Genomic DNA, 17,362 nt, shown 5'->3' with positions numbered 1-17,362 from the left:
AAGATGGCCCACTTCGTTCCTCTGACTGATTTTCCTACAGCTCCTCAGTTGGCCAAGTTATTTATTCAACACATCTTCCGCCTGCACGGCTTGCCGCAGTATATTGTGTCTGATCGGGGGGTTCAGTTTACCTCAAGGTTCTGGAGAGCCCTCTGCAGACTTCTTGACGTGAAGTTGGACTTTTCTTCTGCCTACCATCCTCAGTCTAATGGTCAGGTCAAGAGGATCAAACAGATTTTGGAGAACTACCTATGCCACTTCATCTCCAAACAGCATGATGACTGGGTGCAGCTGCTCCCATGGGCGGAGTTCTCCTACAATAATCACACCAGCAAGTCTACACCGTTCCGCATTGTCTACATCCAGCACCCACAAATTCCTCTTCCGGTGCCTGATACTTCCAAGGTACCTGCAGCTGACTCCACGTTTAGAGACTTTTTGCAGATCTGGCAGCAGACTCGATCCTCCATCCTAATGGCAGTGGACCGCATGAAACGGAAGGCTGACACAAGGAGAAGAGAGCCTCCTCGTTTTCTTCCTGGCACTAAGGTCTGGCTGTCGTCTAGTAATATCCGACTGAGGGTACCGTCATGTAAATTTTCCCCCAGGTTCCTCGGACCATTCGAGGTCCTGCAGCAGATCAACCCTGTCGCCTACAAGATTCGGCTGCCTCCTACCCTCAGGATTCCCAACTCCTTCCATGTCTCCCTCCTGAAACCTGTGATCCTGAACCGCTATTCCAAAGACTCCCAGCCCTGCGGTTGCTTCCAGCGGCCCCTCGGACATCTTTGAGGAGATCTTGGACACCAAGAGAGTGAGAGGAAAGACTTTTTATTTGGTGGATTGGAGGGGGTTCGGTCCTGGGAGCCAGAGGAGAATCTCAATGCCCCTACTCTTCTAAAGAAGTTTCTCTCTCGCTGGCGTAAGAGGGGGGATACTGTAATGTCCGTGGCTGCGGGCTGTTAGCTCCAACTTTCCCCTGACAGCCGCAGCCACGAGTCGGCAAGCGCTGGCCCCAGGCTCCTCCTCAGGAGACGCCAGCGCTTGCGTCCACTCACCTCTGCCGGATTCCGTAGGGATGGACGAACTTTGACCCGTGAGTACCCTGGACTATAAGAAGGAGTAGTTCTATGCCTAAGCGCTGTTGTGTTCCCTATAGTTTGTCTATGCAAATGGTCCCCTAGTGTTTCCAGCTCCCAGTGTTTCCTGTTCCTGTAACCTGATCTAGTGCCATGCTTAGCTGTAGTCGTGCTGTGCTGGATACCATGCCCATCCTTCTTCTCCACACCTGATTTCTACCTGCTGCAAAGTTCCTGCCAAGCAAGCCTAGTTCCTGTCCGTGCTGCCACAGGTACCCTATATAACTATAGACTCTGACCTGCGCCCTGTTGGCCAGCTGCCTTACCGCCAAGGGGATACGGTCCAGTGGGTCCACAGACGCTTCGTGACAGCAAGGCATGGACAAAGTTACAATGACCATTATTGAAATCTATATCTGTAACGATAAGGGAGCCATCACTTCATGACTAGACAGATTTGTCATTGACGATTCTGGAAAAACTTGGATCATGTGCCATATTGGTTTTTACCCAGTTTTCCAAGAAACTAAATATAACTAAAGAAACATCAAATATGAATTAACCCTTTCAGGACCAAGGGTCATCGATGCCTCAATGACCAGCCCCAGTTTTTCAAATCTGACGTGTCATTTTATGTGGTAATAACTCTGGAATGCTTTTGCCTATCCAAGCGATTCAGAGATTGTTTTCTCGTGACATATTGTACTTTACGTTAGTGGAAAAATTTAGTCAATAAATTCATAGCTTATTTGTGAAAAACAAGAAAATGTTAATAAAATTTTCAAAAATTATAATTTTTCTAATTTTAAATGTAATCTACTTGTAAAACAGATGGTAATACCACACAAAATTGTTGCTAATTAACATTCCCCATAGGTCTACTTTTAGGGTATGTTCACACGGCCTATTTACGGACGTAATTCGGGCGTTTTTGCCCCGAATTACGTCTGAAAATAGCGCCTCAATAGCGCTGACAAACATCTGCCCATTGAAAGCAATGGGCAGACGTTTGTCTGTTCACACGAGGCGTATATTTACGCGCCGCTGTCAAATGATGGCGCGTAACTAGACGCCCGCGTCAAAGAAGTGATCTGTCACTTCTTTGGCCGTAATTGGAGCCATTATTCATTGACTCCAATGAATAGCAGCGCTAATTACGGCCGTAATGGACGCGGCGTTCAAGCGCCCGCACATGCCGGTACGGCTGAAATGACGGGGATGTTTTCAGGCTGAAACATCCCCGTAATTTCAGCCGTAACGGACGCCCTCGTGTGAACATACCCTCATATTTGCATTGTTTTTTTAATATTATTTTATTTTTCTAGGACGTTACAAGGTTTAGAACTTTAGCAGCAATTTCTCACATTTTCAAGAAAATTCCAAAAGGCTATTTTGTGAAGGACCAGTTCAGTTCTGAAGTGGCTTTGAGGGCCTTATGTACTAGATAGCCCCCATAAATCACTCCATTTTAAAAACTGCACTCCTCAAAGTATTCAAAACAGCATTCAGCTTATTAACCCTTTAGGCGTTTCACACGAATTAAAGCAAAGTAGAGGTGAAATGTACAAATTAAAAAATTTTATGCCGAAATTTATTTGTAATCATTTTTTACCTGTAACTCAGAAAGTTTTACCAGAGAAATGCAACTCAATATTTATTGCCCAGATTCTAAAGTTTTTAGAGTTATCCCACATGTGGCCCTAGTGTGCTTATGGATTGAAGCACCGGCCTCAGAAACAAAGGCGCTCCTATAGAATTTTGGGGTCTTCTTTTTTTTTAGAATATATTTTAGGCACCATATGTGGTGCCAAAACAGTGGAATCTCCCCAAAAGTGGTTTTGGAAACTACACCCCTCAAGGAATTTATCTAAGGGTATAGTTAGCATCTTGACCCGACAGGTCTTTTGCTATATTTATTAGAATATGTCTGTGAAAATAAAAATCTTTTTTTCTGAAAAAATATTAAAAAAATTTAATTTTTACAAGGAATAAAGAATAAAAAGCACCCCAAAACTTGTAAAGCTATTTCTCACGATTACGGCAATACCCCATATGTGGTAATAAACTGCTGTTTAGACCCACGGCAGAGCTCAGAAGGGAAGGAGCGCCATTTGGCTTTTGGAGTGCAGATTTTGCTTGATAATAGTTCTGTTTGGGGTTTTGCTGGTATTTTAGTTTATAATGTGGGGGCATATGTAAGGTGGGCAGAGTACATCAGGGCATAATAAGAGGGTATAATAATGGGGTAAATAAATAATTCATAGATGTGTGGCCGGTGTCGCACTGATAAATGGGGCCCAGTCTTATAGGCTTTTGGACACTCTGCACAATTTCTATCGCTATAATCTGAGCGACAGAACTTTTTTTATTTTTTTCTCCACCGGAGCCGTGCAAGGGCTTATTTGTTACGTTACAATCTGTAGTTTTCATTGGTACCATTTTAGGGTACATGTGATTTTTTTGATCACTTTTTACTCAATTTTTTTGGCAAGCAAATTGACGAAAAAAACATACATTTTGACTTTTTTTGTCCTTTTTTTTTTTTTACAGTAATCACTGTGTGCTATAAATTACATTTTACTTTATTCTGCACGTCGGTACGATTACGGCGATACCATATGTATATTGTTTTTTTATGTTTTGTGGCGTTTGCGCAATAAAATCACTTTTCTATAAAATTATTTCTTTTTTGTCACCATATTCTGAGAGACATAATTATTTTATTTTTTAGTCAAAGAAGCTGTGTAAGGGCTTGTTTTTTGCGGAAGGGGTTGTCGTTTTTATTGGTATTATTTTGGGGTAGATGCGAATTTTTGATCACTTCACTTTTTATTCTATATTTTGGGAGGGGTGATGACCAAAAAAATAGTGATGCTAGTATTTTTTAATAATTTTTTTGCGGTGTTCACCATGCGGGAAAAATAATATTTTATAGTTGGGGTCGTTACGAACGCGGTGATACCAAATATGTGTACTTTTTTAACGTTTTATTTTTTTTCCTATAATAAAAGACTTATTATAGGAAAAAGAGCATTTTTTGTTTTTGTAACTTATAACTTGTTTTTACACTTGTATAAAAAAATGTATAACTTTTTTTTTTACTTCTTTTACATGAAGACCTGCAGCACTGATGGCTGCTATAACATATTACACTACCTAGGTAGTGTAACGTGTTATATACTGTCAGTGTGATGTTGACAGTCACACTCACAGGAAGCATATGAGGACCAGCTGGTCCTCATAGGCTTCTGTGAATGGCAGACTGGATGCTGTTGTATGGCCTCCGGTTTTGCCATGCAACCGATGGCAGCACCCGCAATCTGTCTCCGGGAACGTTTGTTGCTACAACAAACTTTCCCTGCGATCACATGATCGGGACCTGAACCAATCAGGTCCCGGTCATGTCTCCGGGACCAGAGGCAGGGGTTAACAGCGCGATCCGGGTGTCAGCACTACTCTGAGACACCCGGATCGCGCTTTTAACACCCACTGTGAATTCACGTCGGCGTTGCACAGAGCCCAGCAAGCGCCGACGTGAAGTTACTGTGGGCGGTCAGGAAGCAATTAATAACGGTGATCATATTCTCTGTAGCCGAACCAATCGGTTCGGCTGTCAGAGAACAGGTTGCTGTGGAGCCGGGTACACCGACACAGCCGGCGTCAGAGCGCTTTTCACAGCGCTATGCCGGCTGGAACAGAGATCTGTATATTCACGCCCTAGCAGCACGGGGTATGTGCGAAAAGGACGTGAATCTACAGCTTGTCGGCATGAAAGGGTTAAGCTATATTTATTAAATGGAGGTACATGAAATAAATAACAAAAATCAATTGATATCTTTAATAGTCCTGAAAAGACTTTGTTTAGTTGTAATTGTATCACAAATAACTGTTTGAAAAACAGACATATAAACCTCTATTTCTTTTGCTTACAGACACACACCACTAATAAATATTTTCCTTCAAAATCTTTGTCGCCTTGTTTAAGAAACCATTTTATTTTATATAAGGCCCCATGCAAACGACCGTGTTTTTGCGTCCGCAATTCCCCCGCAAATCCACGGGAGAATTGCGGACCCATTCATTTCTATGGGCCCATACACACTATCCGTGTTTTCACGGGTCTCCGCATGTCCGCAAATCCGTGCTGCAGAAACTCAGGACATGTCTTATTACGGGCCGCAAATTCGATGCGGACATGCCAATAGAAGTCAATGGGCCCGTGGAAATTGCGGATACACCTCCGTGTGTCATCCGCAGTTTGCGGATTTGCGGAAATGTTGCTAGGCGACGACCGGGAATGAGTTCTGTCGTCATCCTGTTTTACCTAGGCTTTTTTTTTTTCATCCGCATTTTGCGGATTACATACGGATGAACTGCGGATTACATACGGATGAACTGCGGATGACATTTCACGGAACACGGTCCTGGAATTTGCGGACCAGAAAAACACTACGGTCGTGTGCATGAGGCCTAATAATCACTCTTAAAATACGTAACTTTATGGATTTGTATACAAAAGGGCTACATGTGGCATGTGTCAACCTCAATAGATAGTAAAGGGTATGATAACCGTCTTCAGCATGGTGATTGGCATTGACACACAAGCAAGTTGTTCCAAAAGTTGTGCTTGTTCTATGATAGAACAGATTCCAGCAGCTTATTTAAATACATCTTTATTCCTTCTTTGTTCAGAATATACTATAGATTCTAGTTGCCTGTTTGTGTAGTTCCCCTGAGATCTTGCGACATCCTGATAACTAACAGGAAAGATTGTTCATTTTCTTTCTGCAATGATAAGGGATGCCAATCTCTCCAGCCCCTAGAAGGGCCAAAATAATGACAATGTTTAGCAGAAAACTAGGAAAGAACAATTCATAAGACACATTTCGGAGAATATTCAGCAATATTCATTATAGGGATAAGTATCACCTTTATTTATGAATTGTTTGAGGGGTCCAATGAGTGAATAAAGGAACACTTTTTTTTTATACACAGGGAGATTTTTCAAAACTGGAGCAAAGGAAAAGTGGTGGCTTATAGGAAGTTTAAGATTGCTTCTTTCATTTATGCCAATATCCCTCACTTTTTTTTATACCTAGTGCAGGGCCTGAGGGACTAGTGCATAACACAGTAATTCAAAGACCAAATCTCAGTGTCATTCATTATAAACTTAGATGTGATCGATAACTGGTGTATCCTGTGTGTCTCCGCTGACACTGAACCCATCAGTGCCACTGAACTGACATTCAGATTTCAGCACAAAATACAGCTGCTCTGTATACAGGATGTATCTCAAAAAGTTCAAATTATTTTTAATAAAAAGCAATAAAAAAGTTGCACCAAGCACACATTTTTATAAAAACAAAGTTTTCAAAGGTGTACATAGCCTTTAATTAGTGGATTATCAGATGGCAAATACAGATTTTTTGCCCATCCTGATAACTGGACTGACAATCGGGATGTGCACTGAATGTACTGAACACTTCCAGCAGTCAGTAGAGCTTAAAGAGGCTCTGTCACCAGATTTTGCAACCCCTATCTGCTATTGCAGCAGATAGGCGCTGCAATGTAGATTACAGTAACGTTTTTATTTTTAAAAAACGAGCATTTTTGGCCAAGTTATGACCATTTTTGTAATTATGCAAATGAGGCTTGCAAAAGTCCAAGTGGGTGTGTTTAAAAGTACAAGTCCAAGTGGGTGTGTATTATGTGCGTACATCGGGGCGTTTTTAATACTTTCACTAGCTGGGCGCTCTGATGAGAAGTAACATCCTCTTCTCTTCAGAACGCCCAGCTTGTGACAGTGCAGATCTGTGACGTCACTCACAGGTCCTGCATCGTGACGGCCACATCGGCAGCAGAGGCTACAGTTGATTCTGCAGCAGCATCAGCGTTTGCAGGTAAGATCGACTTACCTGCAAACGCTGATGCTGCTGCAGAATCAACTGTAGCCTCTGGTGCCGATGTGGCCGTCACGATGCAGGACCTGTGAGTGACGTCACAGATCTGCACTGTCAGAAGCTGGGCGTTCTGAAGAGAAGAGGATGTTACTTCTCATCAGAGCGCCCAGCTAGTGAAAGTATTAAAAACGCCCCGATGTACGCACATAATACACACCCACTTGGACTTGTACTTTTAAACACACCCACTTGGACTTTTGCAAGCCTCATTTGCATAACTACAAAAATGGTCATAACTTGGCCAAAAATGCTCGTTTTTAAAAAATAAAAACGTTACTGTAATCTACATTGCAGCGCCTATCTGCTGCAATAGCAGATAGGGGTTGCAAAATCTGGTGACAGAGCCTCTTTAATATCGCAAAAGGAAATGAGCAGACCCCTGTAGTACAAGTGACATGGCTCCACAGGGTGCCTGAAGATGGGCAGCTATTTCATGGGTTGTTGGTGTTGTGCGACATATACTATACGTATAGTATGGATAGTAGTAGGGTAACACAGTGAATTTTAAACACTACTGTTATATCACATTTTCATTACTGCAGAAGGAATAAAATACATAAGGAACACTGTGGAAAAGTTAGACACTATATTACTCCTAGTGTAGGGCCTGGGAGGAATTACAGGACACAGGGATTCAATGAAAACTAAAGTGAGTATCCAAGTGTCTTGCAACGCCCCCTCAGGCCCTGGAATAGGAATTACATTGTTTATCAGGATTGCCTGGAGTTTTCCTTTAATTGGGCAAACCACCTTTATGTACATGTGAACATTTATAATATATTACCTGGTCCATCTGCTCTGAAGTAGAGAGAGAAAAAGAGGCTCTCACATAAGAACTGGGCTCTGAGCTGTCAATATTAAATGCTGAGCCAGGAACTAGAAGAACCTACAACACAAACATCAAACTCTGTATACAAGTATTACACCATGTTTTGGTATTTTGCTTATCTTTGATTTAATTTCATTTCATTTACTGCTCTATTATACCATTGAATGGATGTGACCAAGACTTGACAATAGACAAAGAGCAGATAACAATCTTATATAATCTACCAACGTTTCTTAAGGCCCTTTTACATGCACCAATCATCGTGCAAACGATCGTTCATAGAACGCTAATTGCCCTGTGTAAACAGGGCAGCGATCAGTGTACGTTCATCTGCTGATCGTATAATTTTAAAAACAGAGAGACGAGATGCCAACATGATGATAATGTATGGGGACAAGTGATCGGAGTAAAGAGTGCTCGTCCCCATACACAGCTCTTTGTGACTGGAGCAAACGAGCGCCAATCAACGAGCTGTCTCGTTGATCATTGCTCGTTGCAGTGACCAAAACTGGCCGGTGTAAGAGGAGGACCTTTAGGCTGGGGCTACACGTTGACTTTCTATCGCTCAATACAAAAATAAAAATCACTTTGAAATCGCTGTCCATAGGAGTACATCAAGGTAGCTTAAATATCTATTCAAAATTGCTCCAATCAAGTGAGTTGCTATCACTTTTTTTTTAAATGCTACATGCTTTCAGAGTAATTTTAAGTAGTAGTAGCTACATTTCTCCTCCATAAAGTAAAATGAAATTTGCTTTGAAAACTCTGGAAAAATCACTGGTTAAGGTTTTGATTACTCTATAGAAAAAAAACCCACAGTATATAAAAAAAAAATTGTTTGTTGCCCTATAATGCTACTCATTATATTTACCAGATGCTGTGCCCGATTTACTAATGCAATTATTAAGTACAGCATTTATTTCACAGATATTAAGGCACTAACTGTGATTGAATAATTTTGTCACTTTTCGAAACTAAACAGACTTATTAAAGAACGTCCAGTGCAGCCTGGTGTTGTTCAGAGTGCATTGTTGGGGGGATACTGTGACCATTACACTGCTTACTCTCACAGGCATACCTGCCTTCATATTCACCAGTATTAGTAAATCTTCCTCAACGTGCTTACTATTAAAACTATGAACCTGCAGTCAAAGTGCCATTCATCTGCCCCCTGTTCCTTCCTAACCTACTAAATATATGCCAGTAAGAATTAGCTGGAATGGATTTGGATCTCAGGATTAGACTACACAGGGTTTATTTGTAGTCTGTTACCATGGAGACACATGTTTGCATAGAAGCTGCAAACACAACACATTAGATTTTTGTTTAAGACAATTTGCTTAAAGTAATTTTTTTATTTTAGATGCATTGGAACAATATAATAAATTGTTGTGAAACTGTACGTAGGCTTTAAAACTTCAGTCTCTTCCTTTAGCATCACAGGTTTAGTGCTCTGTTAGATTGCATTCTTCATTTAGTGTGTCCCACTCATACCCAAGCTTTTAACCTCACCATCTATGTATTTCCAACTTTGGAAATTATTTTGTTATAAGGTCTAGAATTCTGTTTTGATTATTGGAAAATATATATATGTATAGGGGTCATATCTCCTTTTTTCCCCCCGTTATAGACCTGCTGTCCTTTACAGAGCCATATAGTAACATCATAAAATTCTGCATGCCAGGAATCCCCACTAGGGGGAGTTTAGGAGCTCACAGCATACAGATCTATTAGAGAGTTTAAAGGGATATCTGGGGACAAAACACACACACAAATACGTGTATATACATTAAATCATAGCTACATGTAATCTAACTGCCCAAAAACATAATTTAGTCATTCTCATTTCTCCCCTACGTAAAAGCTAGCGCTGTTCAATCTTGCGGGTATGAGGCAGAACTTGCAGTTTTAGCATGCACCTTCTTTTCTCTCTTCTTCTATATCCCTGCTTATGTAATGTTTACTTGTGAATGTACAGGCATGCCAAGACAGTGCAGTGGAAGAAGGGAGCTGACTTACTCATAGATTTGCAATTTTACATCCAGTCCACAAAATATGAGTTAACAACCATCCGAAGTCTGAGATGAGTTCTCAGTAGGTTCAGCTGTATTTATGTACTACAGAATGGTTAGTTGACTCAAAGACAACACAGTACTACAAGCTGTAAAACATCTTCAAACACTGTTCTTTACCTGTTTGCTTATTGCTTTCAACATGATCATTTGATGTGTATCTTGGACACCGTGGATTTTCATCCACAGAAACATGCCCGCTGTGGGACTGTGCCACTCAGCCAAACCTTCCAATTATAAATAAAACAAAGAATACATTGTTGGTAACACAGAATTGTGGCTGCATATACTATGACAACCTGCTGCAAATTACAAGAAACTCTGAAAGTAGGGGTTAAAGTGTAACAAAATACACTAAAATGAATTTACTCTTGTGTACAAGGGACCAGATAGGTACCACATTATCAGATAGTCATGGAAAAGAATATAGAAATCAACTGTGAGGGTAGAGAACCTTCATGAGGAAGGATCAAAATAAAATGTTAACACAAAATATACTGTGATTTTTTTTTTTATCAGAAGAATTTCCTAATTTGTTCTCTCTACTGAGTCTTTTGGTATTGTATAATGTTCCATTATATTGTACTTTTGTGCTAGAAACAACCAGTATTCTGATTTATCAGAAGCCAGATTAACAAATGCATCTTTGAATTATCAGGTCCTTTACTGCTACAGGAGAATCTGACAAATCTCTCTGCCGGTCACTGCACAGCAATTATCCAGCGTTATGTGACCTTGGCAGCCAATTGAGATTGGAACAGTGATGTCATCATGTATAACAATATACTACTGGGGCAAATAGCCGCAGCTGTGAAGTGTTGTTCCTAGTGACTTCACTACAGTAGAAAATGAGTGGTTGCTGAAAACACATGACGCTAAGGACAGTTGCCCATAGACGTGACAACTGCCAGATAAATGTTGATGCCAAGGTGCACTGGTAGTCAGATCATTTGCAAATCATGCTAAAAACAGGATCTGCAATGTTATATCTGTTGCTTTCTGAACATGTTACGTGCTTTAATTTTGTAATTTCATCATTCTGAGCAAAGATATAGATAACAGACCAAAGATAACATGTTATTATTATGTGATATTATAATGAGCGGAGTCATGAAACAGAAAAAGTAACATATTACAAGGGGGCAAATAATGAAATGATAACATTTATGATAGGTGCTACTGGATTTGAGTAGATCAAAGTAGAGTCGTTCAAGTATTAGAAATTAGACGCACAACGGATATACGTGCACAGATATGATCCTCCTGTCACTTATACTAGCAAAATGTTTGATGCTGATCCATGAATAGCTACTCAGAGTTGTATGTTCTACCCTAGAAATATCCAGAAAAGCTAGAGCTGTATATTAACCCCTTCCCGCCGTAGCCCTTTTTCAGATTTTTATTTTTTCCTCCCCACCTTCCAAAAGCCATAACGTCTTTATTTTTCCGTCGATACAGTACTATGAGGGCTTGATTTTTGCGGGACAAGTTGTAGTTTTTCGTAGCACCATTTATTTTGCCAAATAATGTACTAGGAAACGGTAAAAAAATTATTTGTGGTGTAGAAAATGAAAAAAAACAGCGATTCCTCCATGTTTTTTTGCGTGCCGTTTTTACGGAATTCACTGTGCAATTAAACCAACATGTTAACTTTATTCTGCGGGTCAATAGGATTACGGCGATACCAAATATATATAGGTTTTTCTATATTTTACTACTTTTACAAGTAAAAACCTAAGTGCAAAAAAGAAAATTTATTTTGTGTCGCCAAATTTCGAGAGCCATAACTTTTTTATTTTTCCGTCTATTAAGTGGTATGAGGGCTTATTTTTTGCAGAATAAGCTGTAGTTTTTAATAATACAATTTTGGTGTACATGCGACGGTTTGATCACTTTTTATTTAATTTTTTTGTGGGAGATTAGGTGACCAAAAAATAGCGATTCTGGCGTTTACAATTTTTTACGGCGTTCACCGTGCGGGTTAAATAATGATATATTGTAATAGTTCAGACTTTTGCGGACGCGGCGATACCAATTATGTTTATTTATTTTTTTACTATGCTCTAGGGGGAAAAGGGGGGTTTTTGAACTTTTAATATTTTTTTAACTCATTTTTACTTTTTTTATTAGTCCCCCTAGTGGACTTCAACCAGCGATCATTAGATCGCTTGCACGATATACTGCAATACTAATGTATTGCAGTATATCGTGATTCTGACAGGCATCCATTAAGCCCTGCCGGAGGCAGCCATAGCAACCATCGCCCCCACCCGCGATTGCGTTGCAGGGGGGAGGGCGCGGTGAGCTGTTAGAGGGGGCCGTCCCCTCTTTCTAACAATTTAAATGCTGCGGTCGCTATTGACCGCAGCACTGTAACAAACAGCTGACACCGCATCGTATGGAGCGGGTTCACTCTGTGAGCATGCTCCATACTTCCCCTTCCCGTCCATAACGTAACTGTATGTCATATGTCGGGAAGGGGTTAATTATGAACTGGGTAAAAAACACCTCGCTAAACTGTGCCCTAAGAGATCATTTCTTAGATTTTGAGGGTAAAATAACTAATAATTGATCAAAGTAACAATATCCAGGGGTCCGATAATCATTCATTGGTGGCAGCGTGTATACGGACACACCCTGCTGATCAAATGAAAACAGGCTTGTAAAATATTCACTTTCCATACCATTAGGCTCTAATCACACTGGTGTGTTTCATGTAATTCAGTGCCATTATTTTTGCAGAGAACATATAGAAATATTTCTTTTAGCAGCCCCATTGATTTCAAGGGAATTTTTCTCATGGCAAATGCCTTCGTTCCATCAGGAAATGTTTTTCTTTGTCGAGCATTATAGCAATACCCACTACATTATTCTATTTGGAAACCTTACATTCTGTTGTTTTACCACTAAAGTCTATGGAGAAAAGAATCAGAATGGAAACCATCTTTGCCGATGGTTTTAATCCAATAAAAATGGAAGCGTGATGCTAGTGGGAACAAGAGGAAGTTTGACAATTTTAGAGCAAAAGTGCAGAAATGCTAAAGAAGGTAGTTGCACGGACCTTTTTGTGACTGACACAAGTTTTGGTTTTCAAAAAGATTGCTGCTACGGTTTTTATAGTGGCAATTTGCATTCTGCAGAAAGTACAGGGATTGGACTGCAGAGGACTGGGGTAAAGTTATTTTCTCTGACTGTTTGGGATATCCGGAAAAATGATAGTCCGGAGGAGAAAAGGTGAGCGCTACCACGAGTGCCATGACAACAGTAAAGCTCCCGAGACCATTCATTTGTGTGGTTGCTTTTCATCCAACGGCTCACTCACAATTTTGCCTAAGAATACTACCATGAATAAAGAATGGTATCTAAACATTCTTCAAAAGCAACTTCTGAGAAATTCGGTGATGGACAATGCTTTTTCCAGCATGATGGAGCACCACGTCACAAAACAAAAGTGATAAGTAAGTGGTTCGGTGAACAAAACATTGACATTTTGGATCCATAGCCAGGAAACTCCCCAGATCTCAATCCCATTGAGAACCTGTGGTCAATCCTCAAAAAGCAGATGGGCAAACAAAAACACAGAAATTGGGATAAACTCCAAGAACTGATTAGGCAAGAATGGGTGGCTATCAGTCAGGATTTGGCCCAGAAGCGGATATCCAGCATGCCAGGGAGAATTGCAGAAGTCTTGAAAAAGAAGGGTCAACACTGTAAATATTGAGTCTTTGCATAAACTTGATGTATTTGTAAATAGAAGTTTAAAAACGTATGAAATGCTTATAACCGTACTTCAGTATACCATAGAAACATCTGACTAATAAATCTAAAAACACTGAAGCAGCAAACTTTGTGAAAAACTAAATTTGTGTCAGTCTCAAAACTTTTGGCAAGGACTGTAGATATGTCTGGATGTGCAGGAGTAAAGTGCTGTGAAAAAGTATTTTCTCCTAACCCCATTTCTTTCATTTTAAATGTTTTAGATCATCCAACTACTTTTAATATAAAGTAAAGATAACACGAGTAAACACAAACTCCAGCTTTTAAAGGATTATTCCCTATATTAAGGATAAAGATTTCTTCTAAACCTATGTCACTCATGTGAAAAACTAATTGCCCCTAAACCTAATAACTGGTTGTGCCACCCTTGGCAATAACAACTGGATGGTTTTCAAGCATGAAATGCACGTTTAGGGTCTTGACATAGCATCTCAATGGGATTCAAGTCTGGACTTTGACTTGACCACTCCAAAACCTTCATTTTGTTTCTGTTGAGCCATTCAGAGGTGGACATGTTTGTGTGCTTTGGATCATTGTCCTGCTGAATAACCCAAATGCACTTGAGCTTTAGGTCATGAACTGACGGGAGACATTCTTCTTCAGGAGTTTATGATAGAGAGTAGAATTCATGTTCAATCAGTTACAAGTCGCCCAGGTCCTGCAGAAGCAAAGCAGACCCAGACCATCACGCTGCCACCACCATGTTTGACTGTTGATATTGTGTTCTTATGGTGGAAAGAGGTGTCAGCTTTACACCAGATGTAACAAGTTCCACCTTTGACTCATTAGTCCGCAGAATATCATCCCAAAAGTATTGGGGGGTCAACTGGATGTTCTTTGACAAATGCAAAACAGCCTCTGTGCTCTTTTTGGTGACAGTGGTTTGTGCCTTGCAACGCTCTCATAGATGCCATTTTTGTCCAGTATTTTTCTTATTGTGGATTTGTGTACATTGACCTTAACTAAGGCAAGTGATGCCCACAGTTCTTTAGACGTTCGCCTGGGTTGTTTTGTGACCTCCTGGATGAGTTGTCGAAGTGCTCTTGGTGAAATTTTGGTTGGCCGGCCACTTCTGGGTAGGTTCACAACTGTTCCAAGTTTTTGCCATTTATGGACAATGATTCTCGCTCTGGTTCGCATGAGTCCCACAGCCTTAGCAATGCCTTTGTAACTCTTTCCGGACTGGTAGATTTCAATGACTGTTTTGCATCTGTATTTGAATCTCTTTACAACTTGGCATAATGTGCTGCTTTTTGAGACATTCTGGTATGCTTAACATTGCCAGACAGGTTCTATTTAAGTGATGTTTTGAGTTAACACGCCTGGCAGTAATAATGCCTGGGTGTGGCTAGTGAAATTGAACTTTATCGTCAACTGAATTGGGTAAGTGGTTGATTTAGTAGCCAAGGGGGCTTTTACTTTTTCACATAAGGCCAGGTATGGCTTAACAGAATTTTTTCCTCAATAAATTAAATGATCATTAATAAACAGCATTTTGTGTTTACTTGGGTTATCTTTGTATAATATTAAAAGTAGTTTGATGATCTGAAACAATTAAGTGTGACAAATTTGCAAAAAATAGAAAAAATTCACAGCACTGTATCTATCCAATCATAAACTTAGAAATGTGCATAGTTTATCCATATAAAGAGCTATGTTTTACACTATTCCTAATTTAGTATAATGCAAGGAATAACTAAAACTGTAATGAAAGCTGCTTTATGTGAAGTGGTTACTATTAAAAATATATGTGCCCACCAGGCCTTATAAGACCTAAAGACTCTGAAGAGAATCTGTCACGGACACTTTAACTTAGGGCATCCATTAGATGCTTTAAGGAAAACAAGCAGAAACTACTCAGTGCATGCCGTGTATGTAAATGATGCATACCTCTCGACTGACTGGTCAAGTGAGATCTCGTGGCCTCATTAATATCATCTTTCTGACAGATTCCTTTTAAAATTACAAATGGCCACCATTCTTAATTTAAAAGTGACAATTTGTTTACAGTTGCCAAGGAGCAACTAACAACTTAACAACTTCCTGCCGCAGCCACTTTTGGACTTCCTGAAAGAGCCACGTTTTTAAAATCTGACGTGTCACTTTATGTGGTAATAACTTTGGAATGCTTTCACTATCCAAGTGATTCTGAGATTGTTCTCTTGTGACAAATTGTACTTTATGTCAGGGGTAAAATTTAGTCGATAAATTCATTGGTTATTCGTGAAATACCGTACACCAAAATTTTGCGAAAATTTGCAAAAATTAAAATTTTTCTAAATTTCAATGTATATGCTTATAAGACAGATAGTAATACCACACAAAATAGTTGCTAACTCACATTTCCCATATGTCTACTTTAGATTGTCATCGTTTTTTTTAACATCCTTTTGTTTTTCTATGACGTTACATGGCTTAACCCCTTAACGCTCCATGACCTACTATTAGGTCATGCTAACTGTAGCGTTCGCGCTCAGTGACCTAATAGTAGGTCATGGAGTAAACACGGCGCCGTTCGCGCGGGGCGCGTTCATGAGCTGTGATAGCTGCTGTTTCCGACAGCAGACTATCACTGCTCAATGTGCCGGGACCGATCGCGGAGCTCCCCCGCCGATTAACCCCTCAGAAGCCGCGTTCAATAGCGATCGCGGCTTCTTAGGGGTTAATCCGCCATCGCCGGCCTGCTACTCGATAGCGGCCGGCGATGGTGACTATGGCAACCGGACACCAAACAATGGCGTCCGGCTATGCCATAGACGGAAGCCTAGTGGGTCCTGACAACGTCAGGACCCACTATGCTTGCTGTCAGTGAGTAGCTGACAGCTCTAATACACTGCACTACGCATGTAGTGCAGTGTATTAGAATAGCGATCAGGGCCTCCTGCCCTCATGTCCCCTAGTGGGACAAAGTAAAAAAGTAAAAAAAAAGTTCAAAAAAGATGTGTAAAAATAAGAAAATAAAAGTTTTAAAAGTAATAAAAGTAAAAATCCCCCTTTTTCCCTTATCAGTCATTTATTATTAATAAAAATATATAAACAAACAAATAAACTATACATAATTGGTATCGCCGCGTCCGTAACGGCCTGAACTACAAAATTATTTTGTTATTTATCCCGCGCGGTGAACGCCGTAAAAAAAAATATTAATAAACCGTCCCAGAATCACAATTGTTTGGTCACTTCACCTCCCAAAAAATGGAATAAAAAGAGATCAAAAAGTCGCATGTACCGAAAAATGGTAATGATTGAAACTACAGTTCGTTACGCAAAAAATAAGTCCTCGCACGGCTTTATTGATTGAAAAATAAAAACGTTCTGGCTCTAAGAATAAGGTAACACCAAAAGTGAATGATTGTTTACAAAACGTATTTTATTGTGCAAACGCCATAAGACATAAAAAAAACCTATAAACATCTGGTATCACCGTAATCGTATCGCCGCGCAGAATAAAGTGAATATGACATTTATAGCGCACGGTGAACGCTGTAAAAAAAAAAGTATACAAAAACAATAGTAGAATTGCTGTTTATTAGTCACCACGCCACCTAAAAATGGAATAAAAACTGATCCAAAAGCCGCATGCACCCCAAGAAAACTACAATGGATTCCTCAAGGGGTCTAGTTTCCAAATTGGGGTCACTTTTG

General features: G+C 40.1%; 1 protein-coding gene across 2 annotated transcripts in view; it reads right to left on the bottom strand.

Annotated features, from left to right (window-relative positions):
• Positions 1–4,929: 4,929 nt before the first annotated feature.
• Positions 4,930–17,362, bottom strand: part of AADAT (aminoadipate aminotransferase) — a 110,391-nt gene continuing 97,958 nt past the window's right edge. For both annotated transcript variants that reach the window (XM_075849660.1, XM_075849661.1), the window contains exons 12-14: positions 10,061–10,167; positions 7,824–7,925; positions 4,930–5,898 (exon numbers count right to left, since the gene is read on the bottom strand). In XM_075849660.1, coding sequence (XP_075705775.1) covers positions 5,854–5,898; positions 7,824–7,925; positions 10,061–10,167 — 254 coding nt within the window. In that variant the 3' untranslated portion in view covers positions 4,930–5,853. The remainder of the gene's footprint in view (positions 5,899–7,823; positions 7,926–10,060; positions 10,168–17,362) is intronic.

This window comes from Rhinoderma darwinii, chromosome 1 (genome assembly GCF_050947455.1).
Source record: "Rhinoderma darwinii isolate aRhiDar2 chromosome 1, aRhiDar2.hap1, whole genome shotgun sequence".
NCBI lineage: Eukaryota > Metazoa > Chordata > Amphibia > Anura > Rhinodermatidae > Rhinoderma > Rhinoderma darwinii.
The sequence above is the reverse complement of the archived record's forward strand: the minus strand, read 5'-3'. Positions and strand labels throughout refer to the sequence as shown.